At 29.1% G+C, this 9,411-nt stretch overlaps 1 protein-coding gene across 4 annotated transcripts in view; it reads left to right on the top strand.

Annotated features, from left to right (window-relative positions):
* LOC106681928 (uncharacterized) overlaps positions 1-8,654 on the top strand; it is an 11,281-nt gene extending 2,627 nt beyond the window's left edge. For all 4 annotated transcript variants that reach the window (XM_014422519.2, XM_014422518.3, XM_014422520.3 and 1 more), the window contains exons 3-6: positions 234-504; positions 2,071-2,196; positions 4,114-4,589; positions 6,175-8,654. In XM_014422519.2, the coding sequence (XP_014278005.1) occupies positions 234-504; positions 2,071-2,196; positions 4,114-4,589; positions 6,175-6,434 (1,133 nt within the window). In that variant the 3' untranslated portion in view covers positions 6,435-8,654. The remainder of the gene's footprint in view (positions 1-233; positions 505-2,070; positions 2,197-4,113; positions 4,590-6,174) is intronic.
* Positions 8,655-9,411: the final 757 nt, after the last annotated feature.

The raw sequence follows: 9,411 nt of genomic DNA, 5'->3' as shown, positions 1-9,411 counted from the left end.
CCAGAATGCAGTCGAGCATTCAATGAAATTAACAAAATGGATTTTAAACTTTAATTTTTGAATCGCTGTATGTTTAACATGGGTTTTAGAAATAATTTTTATTTAATTTGATATATTCTGAAAATGATCATGATTTTAGTTATGAAAACCTGCTAAGCTATATTTTTTATTTATTGTTCCTTTTATTCAATAACTCTCAACAAAAATAAACGAAATTATTGTTATTATCATAGGAAATGCTAAGTGTGATCTATGCAAATGGGCTCAAATTTGGTTCAATTTCCGGAGAAGTGCTGCCTTTGGCTGGAGGTCAAAAATCTGGAAAACACGTGAGATAGACAAAACTAATATGTACATGCGAAATGCTTCTGATGGAGAATCTCTAGTATTCTGTACTGGATCAGTGCTTACTGTACGGAAAATTTCACAACTTGGTAAAACCAAATATTCCTTAAGACTGCCTTTACCACATGATGCTTCATCATGTTTAGCAGTTGATAACAGGTAATAATTGTTCCTAGATGTTAAATTTTGGAAAGAATATCTGTATATTTATATTTCATTTCTGTATATTCATAATCATATCTGTGTATTTATTTGATGAATTTTAGAAATATGTTATAATATATTGTTGCTAAATGTTGTTACATGGCATAAATCATTTTTCATGATATATTGGCAGGTTGCCATTCAGTTTGAATTAGTTTAAATTAGCAGAATCTGCAATTGCTACTATTTCAAGCTGTGAAATATAACAGTATTTCAGATTATCATGGTTTTGTGTGAATTAAAACATGTCATACTGGTTCTGACAAGACTTGAATTTATTTAATAAGGAGTTGGGTATCTCAGTGAGTTAAGCACCGCAATCCTATTTGCCATACTCAGGTTCGAATCCGGCTATGGTAGATCATTGCTTATTCTGTTTTATGAGTTGTGGATCGTATCTGGGATAAGGAGACCCTCCTGGGGCTCACCCAACCTGTAAAGTGGATAACCTTTAATCAGAAGTAAAACCTAGTGGTTAAGTGTGATTCTGATAAAATAGATCCTTACCAAGTACTAAAATCAAAACCCTTCTTGGGCTGTGCTTCAGTTTTACTTATATATACATTTATTTATTTATTTTCCTTTTAGGCATAGTGTGCCTGTTTATTTATGCTTACACCATCACAGTGAGTTGATATTTAATTATTTATGTTTTAGATTTAAAGTTAAAAGTGTAATTACAGTCTCTCAGCCCCATTGATTTCTGATATATATTACATATATCTTGAAAAATCAAAATTACCTAAATATTTCTTCTTTAATTTTTTTTACATTAAAAAAAATGTTATAAAACAGATTTCTGAAATTCTTATTAAGTCTATAAAAAAATAATTTAACTACCAGGAAAAAAATTTGTCGCAGGACCTCTGATACAACTTTCATTGGGGGTCAGGGTAGTCCCAGAACCACTAACTATTAAAGTAACATGAATCGGATATTGAGTATTTGTGGCACTATTTTTTATATAATATTTTTCCATACTTAGTACATACAATACATACAAAAATGATGGGTTAGCTCTTAAGATTAAAATTTTTACCTGTAAATCAATGTTCTCAACCTATTAAAGATAACCCTCTGAAACAAACAGCTGTAACGGTTCAGTTATGTGTCTTGTATTGATGAAATGAAGCCATGAAATCAATTGAATCTTGATCCTAATAAAAAAAAAACACTCCCATTTTGTCCAAATATCTCTTATAAGGGAGTTACAAGAATTTGAAGAAATCTAATTCTTTCTTAAAAGAAAGAATTATAAGTAAACTCGTAGAAATGAAGCAGCTGAGAAATTGGCCAAAAAGACTGATGTTAAACCATTTAGACCCAACTAAGCATTGGTGTTCTATTGAATGGCTTAAGAAGAAAGAGAAAGAAGTAGAATTAATAGCAAGAGTTGAAGAATTATCTACGCAATGGTTTAGTTCTTATTAACTATTTCCTAAGATGAACATTGTGTCTCCAAAATTATAAATAGTTTTGGTATTTTATTTCCAAGATTAAATGTATTTTATTAAATTTTAGGTATGTAGCTGTTGCTAAATGTAATATAGTGCTAATTTATAAGATTGGAATAAATCGTTACAACTGCTGTATGGCTCTGGCAATGAATGGAGATGTAATTCTGAAAACACGCAAATATGTCCGCAGGTAATTGGAGATATTTTATTTGCTTAAAAAATTCCTTTAATCACTTCACTGTACTGCTTAAAAACATGATATGTATATATTTTTTTATTTATTTATTTTTTATACCTACCAAAAATATTAACTAACCCTTGTCCAAAAGTGTTTGATAATAATTGTTGGGTTTAAGCCAAATATTGTACCATAAAGGATTGTGCACACAAGAGGCTTTATATCGGTTGACTATTTAATTCCTTCATTATTAAATAGGTTGTCCTATTCCCTTCCAAAATTTTGGTTTTGTTAATTTAAAAGACAAAGTCATCACGACACTGCCTCCTCCCATTTGCCTGTTGGAAAATACTTTTTCTTCTTTCCATGGGTCATGGTAATAATGAGCCCAGCCATCAGGACCATCGAGGTTGAATTTTTTTTTTGTCAGTGAACAAGACTTCCTTTCATTTCTCTTTCCATTGGACATGTTAACAGGAAAATTCCTTTCTTCTTTCTTCATGCACCGTGCTTAGAGGTGGCTGCCTTTCATATTCTTCCGTTTGATATGAAGAGCTGCATGAATGATGCTTTTGACATTTTTCACATTCTTCACTGCACCAGCTCTCACAGCAATTTGGCTGGCCTTTAAAATTGAATTGGGTGCAACCTTTATAATTCCCCATTTTTGCCATGTTGTTAAGAACAGCGGTCTTCCAGAAGACTTCTTCTTCCCATAGCTTTCTGGAGACGTCAAAAAAATTTAAAATTTCTTTCCTACTCCTACCGGTATTTTCTTGGACCATCGGAAGTACAAAATCCTTAATTTTTCATTCGCTGAATGATATTTTTTTTCAACTGGTGTTAATGATTTTGCTCGTCCTATTGCACTAATATATGCAACATGAAAGCGGAAGCAGAACTGGATTAGCTTTGTTAACTTAAAGAAATTTGGTTTTGTTTGTAAATAAACAAGTGTGCTATCCTTTTGTCCCACCACAAATCAAGTATTATTTATTAATTCTCACAAATTGTTTTTTCAAACTCCTAATAGATAATATCTATTCGAATTTGAGTAGAATACATACATATTATTTTAAAAAAATTAAATCAATGGTTAAAATAGATGAAGATAAAAAATATTGGTTAGGCTATCTTTTTGTTTCGGATCTTAATTCTATTAATCATCCTACTTCTAAAATATGAAAAGACAGTAAGAGAGGTAGGAAATTACTTAATATGCTTGTTTATGATAGATAAAGTGTTCTTAAAACAATGTTGGTTATTGTTTATTAGGAACAATCAATAAAATCATAATGATGCATTGGATGTACCATATATTTATTTATACTCATGTATAAATCTCTATTATGTCAACTTAATGATGAATCAAAAAATGATATGGATTTGATAGCAATTTTACGCTTAATCCCCTTAGTGTGTAAAATTTCCTTGAAGTATTTATTTTTCATTCCCAGACATTTTTAGTTGTTTTTTTTTATCAACTTTTTATTAGCAAGTGCCTGAACCATATTTATGCTTTAGTACAGACAAAATTATCAATACATTGATAATTTCACAGTTTTGTCAATAATGAATTGTAAGTTTGAATCAGGCACTGATAGATACCAAAAAATTCTTATTCACAAAATGTTGACTTGTCTCTCTCTGGTTTCTACCTTACTCATATATGTTGTAACTCATAAGTTATATAACTATAGTATATTAAGCATTTAAACATGCTTTCATTTTGTTTGAGTGTCTATTGATTTAAAAAAAAAAAATATTAATTTTAATTTGCATTTTTATAGTTCATTAAACTTAACACTTCATAATTCTTTAATTATTGTTCAAGTTGTTCTAACATTGATAGGCTCTGGTGAACTTTTTGTTTGATTATGTAGCGTGATGAAGTGTTTACTACTAAAGGCATTTTATTTTTTTTTGCAGGTTTGTCAAGGCTAATATCAAAGAAACAAATTCATGTGTTTGCATTATTGCATTGTCCAATGGCTGCATCTGGCTCCGAGAGCATGGCCGATACAAAACCTTTGTTATCAATTTGATGACTGAAAAAGTCACTCAAGTAGAAACACATTTTTATCGCTTTGTGACAAGAACGTACATCGTAAGCTGGTCAAGACGTAAATTGAGAGTGGATAACTTTAAAGGACGTAATATTTTGAAACTTTGCCGAGATGTTAATAAAGCGAGAGCAAATCATCATGTTTTGGTGACATTTGGTTTTACCAGTGGGAGAGAAGATATTGAGCAAGTGATGGAAACTTGGGAGTTATCTACTGGAAAAAGACTTTTATGTATGCCACGACCTAAAAATGCCTTTTTTGAAATACATCCATCTCGGGATATTTTATATCAAATAGAAGCTGAGAAAGATTATATAACATCACTTTGCCCTGTCACAGGTATTATAATTTTTTTTTTCACTACTAACTAATATTTCAGTTTATAATGTTTCTTGAAGTGTTAACATCTTCTTCAGCTGTATTTTAGATGTATTATTAGAGGTCATTTGTAACAAATGCATCCTGTTATAGGTTAAAAGTATTTTTATATGAGTGGACCGAATGCTCCTTATGATCAATGTTGTTTATATTGCATTAAATCTAATCTCCTCCTACTGGTTGCAATAGAATGAAATGTGTTGAAATTGCTGTGGGTTTTACCTGGATATTAATATGAATGTTCCAGTGAACAGTTTTCAAATTGCATTAAGTTTGTCCGTATTCCTGAGCAATTTTCTTAGCTTCTAATATATGATTTTTATTTGTCATAATTTTGTAGTATAATGTTGAGAATATCTATAATTTCTATTTATAATTGCAAAATCAGTGAATCTGGTGTGACATATTTCATGAAATGTTTACTCAATTACATTTGATTGATAATGAATGATCATGAGCAGTCGTGTTGGCGAATAAATATTCTTGTTCAGATTACATAAATATTACTCATTCAAAATATTTTTGAAATTAGGGTTAACACAATACCTTAACTGAATCTTTGTTAAGAAATTATCTTGACAACGTAGTCATTTATCATTAATTCAGGTCGAAAAAAGAAATGAACTGTATTATCTAGATGTTATATGTATATTCAGAAAAAAATATGATCAATTCTTATATTTTTTGTTACAAGAGACTGGATGCGTCTAGGTAAAACTGCTGTAGGATTAGACTGCATTAATTTTACTTCTCATTTGAAGCTTTTTTATTGCAAATTTTTTTTGTGCTGTTTATTTTAAGAATTTTGTCCCTTTTTACACTGAAATTATAACATAAGTAAGGATTATTTTAATTTTTTTTATAAATCCTTTTCTCTTTACTCTCCATTATCTAAATTGTTCTTTTCCAACATAAGGGATAGAGAGATAAGTAGCTATTTATTCTTTAAATTGAATTATTGAGAAAAAAAATATCTGCCGGGTATGAAAATATTAACCCTCTCCAGGTCTTTCTAGACCCGAAGTATAGCTATTTTGAATGCCATGCTCATAAAAGAGATATATATTAATGAACTTACGTTTTGAATAATCTCTATCTTATAAATTTCCTTCATTAATGATATATTCCTTCCCAATGTTTTTGACATATTTCATCATGACTCATCTTATACCTTTTAGCCATTTTATTATTTATTATGATTAATTATTTTGTCCAGTTGTTACAACTAAATTATCACCAGGAATACTTAACCTAGTATGTCTCTTTGCTATCACTATCAATAGTCCAAGGAGTCAAGTTTTTTCATTAATGACTACAAAATAATGTAAATAAATTATTTTAATTTACTTGAAGAAGTTTGTTGGGGGGTGCGGTCAGCAAAGAACAACATAAATAAACAAAACCATATTTATTTATGGTTTTGTTTATTTATGTTGTTCTTTGCTGACCGTACCCCCCGACAAACTTCTTCAAGCATTAATCTACGGTCAACTATCTACACCTCATTATTTTAATTTACATTAATAACTTTTATTTTTATTTTTAGGTCATGTGTTTTGGTATGTGAGAGTTCCGAGTATTAAAGATATTCTTGATTGGTGCCTGCGGGTCGTCTGTGGAAGATATCTAGTCCTTTTTCAATACAAGTCTTCAGCTGGAGGACATACACATTTGTATGTCTTTGATGCAATATGTGGACGGTACCTGTATAAAGCTGAGCGTCCTCCAGGGCACTTGGAACATCTGTCTGATAATCTTATTGTTGTGAAGTCATCAAATAAAATATATCTTAGAACATTCTCATAACATTTTGGAATTACGAGTTATAACCTGGGGATTATCCTTGAAAGAAAAAAAATAATTGCTGTGATAGTAGAAAAAGTTCCTTTTATGAAGTTCATTCATGTTCATTTGTTATGTTCAATTATAGTTTGTTTTTTGAAAATAAGTATCTTATAATTTTGTTTTTGTTATTGTTTTCTTTGTATTGAGTTTAGCTCAAAAATCAATATTACACTTAAAGACTGCATTTTGAGTCTTCAGTGAAAATTGAGTTTGATTTATTATTATTTGTTGAATAACTTCATGATGTCTTTAGATATTCTTTTGTCAAAATTTTTCATTTGATTAGTTAATAAAACACTATTGAAATGAGTTTGAATGAAATGAAATGGGTTAAAACCATATATTTTAAGAACTCCATTGAATTTAGATTTTGATTCAAGCAAAATATTTTGGATATTATTTATCAAAAACTTAATCTATTGAAAAGTATTAATAATTATATTCAGTAGTTTACAAAGAAAGCTCAGCAAGTGTTTTTTAGTTTCTCACATTTGATTAAATGGATGGTAGTTCCTTTCTCTAGTTGTCTCAAAAACAACTCTTGATTTTTCAAGAAAGCATGTTTACATACTTGCTCCAAGTATCCTGTATTTGATATAAAACTTTTAACTCAATAAATTTGGGACATTTATAACTGTTGTCTTTTCATATTGTCTTAGTGCTAACCTTAGTTTCCGTAGTAAGATTAGAAGCAAGGCCCTCCCACAGTACTAAAATTTCTCAGGACATATTTGACTGTTATCATTCTTTCCTACTCCAAATTTTCCAGAGGTAATAATGCTATGATCAGTCTCTTTTATTTTTGGTGGATGCTTATTCAAAAATTCCCAATGTTTGAGGACCCACATTACCCACTATCTATTCTCTATACACCTAAATTATATCCAGTGCATGTTAAACATTTCCTTACAAGCATTAATGACAATAAGTACAATACTACAGTTAAAAGCATGTCAACAAAATTTAATTCCCATGTTATGAAGGTTTGTTGAATGAAGTAAGACAATGTCTTAAGATATCAACAATAAGAATATTAGGATTTCTTAAGGGAAAACCTTGTTACTATTGCAGATAGTTAATTCTCTAACCTCCCTATTTGTAATTCTAAATTCATTGGGCTTCCAACACACATCTAAGTTTAAAACATTTTATATAAAATAACTTGTGTGTTGATATCCACCTCATTCGATTTTCTATCTTGGAGCAAGAATAATCATCTTCAATTTTATTTTATATCTTAGCACTTAGCTTTTCCCAGTACTAAGTGGGATTAAGCTTTTGTGCAATGAATGTAAAATAATTAGAATATTTTATAAATAGTTAGTCCTGTATAAGCTAAAGCTGTTATGATTTTTACTATCTGTGATGGCTTTAAAAATTTTTTTCAGCACTATATGTTCTCATGATGTATTCACATTGTGTGATACTCAAAATTGAGCCCCTCCTTAGTCTTTACTTGAAAAAAAAAAGGTAAAATCTAATTAAATAGATTGTTTATATAAATGTTATCCCTTATTTATATTAATTTTTGAGGAGGAGAGGGGATATTTGATGAAAAATAGAAATTATCATGATTTACGTCATATATTTTTATACTGGAAAGTTATTTCTATATAAAATGGTAGTCCGGAAATGCCTTAAAAGTAATAATATAATTTTCAAACTAAAACAGTTTTTACTAATTTTAAGTTATAGCGAGATATGATTTTTTTCCCTTAAAAATTTTAGATCATGGTTATTTATTTCATTTAATAAATCATCTACAATTGAACGGGATTAATATTTGTTTGATATTATTTTTTTTATTTTGGGAGAGAATCGAGGCATTTTACTGAGGCGGTATTGTTGGGCTATTAGTTAAAATTAAACTTTGACTATTGACTACTATACAATATCTGTACTATGATATGTAATGAATTGTGATTATATGAAAGTGTTATTTTGTCTTTGCTCTTTTCATTTATTTGTAATTCTGTTTAGTTGTATGTATCTATCAATTTTTCGAAATTGAATTTTTTTTTTTTTTTTTTTTTAAGTACCTTTTGTAAATTTATGTATATATATATTGTGTGAAATATTTGTAAATATTTAGTTAAAAATCATTGTAAATATAGTATTAAAATACCCCACGTGTCATGAAATTTTGATATCAAATAAAAGTTTATGTTATTGTTTTGTTTACATTTGATGTAGTCTATCCAAATTTCCAAGTCTTCATTCTTAGTAAGTGTAATGACTAAACTGCACACTCTCACTTTGAAATCAAAACTGAAAAGTGTGTCGTTATTTTGGCCAAGAAGAATGTATATGGGTTCTAGTAACAGGTCTTCTTTTCCCCTGTAAAATTAAGTTTAATTATGTGGATTCCTTAACATCTAACATTTTTTAACCTGCCAAGACTATAAAGTTAATCTTACAAAATTTTACTGGTGCCACAATATATGTCGAGAGGAGCAATAGCCGAAAACAACGTTTTCCTCTTTGTATTATTTGCTGTTGATTTATGGACTTATCATATTCTCACTCTGGATGTGTTCTATTTATATTATCTTTTTTTTAAATTAAAATTTAGTAACAACAAGAACAAAGAAGTATAACAAGATATTTTGAACTAAAATTGGGAATTAAAACAAAAAATTATTTATGAATGGAATATATATGGTCCAGGTGCAGTAAAAAAAAACTCAAATTGTAGGAATTATACTATTTTATTGAGCCAATGTTTCGCCCCACGTTGCAGGGCTTCGTCAGGGCTAAAAAAGATACAAACACTATAGTTACAAAAAGGAAAAAAAAACAAGTGTAAAATAACAGGTATAAAATGTAAAAATGTAAGATATAATAAGAAAAATTAAAGGTTGTAAATAGTAAATGAAAAAGGTAATAGTAACAGATAGATAAGAGAAGAAATATTAAAGAAAGTACAAATAAAGAGATG

Source organism: Halyomorpha halys, unplaced genomic scaffold (assembly GCF_000696795.3).
Source record: "Halyomorpha halys isolate HHAL.00 unplaced genomic scaffold, Hhal_1.1 Scaffold374.1, whole genome shotgun sequence".
In the NCBI taxonomy this organism is placed as follows: domain Eukaryota; kingdom Metazoa; phylum Arthropoda; class Insecta; order Hemiptera; family Pentatomidae; genus Halyomorpha; species Halyomorpha halys.
Note: the sequence above shows the minus strand (reverse complement) of the source record. Positions and strands in the feature narration are given on the sequence as shown.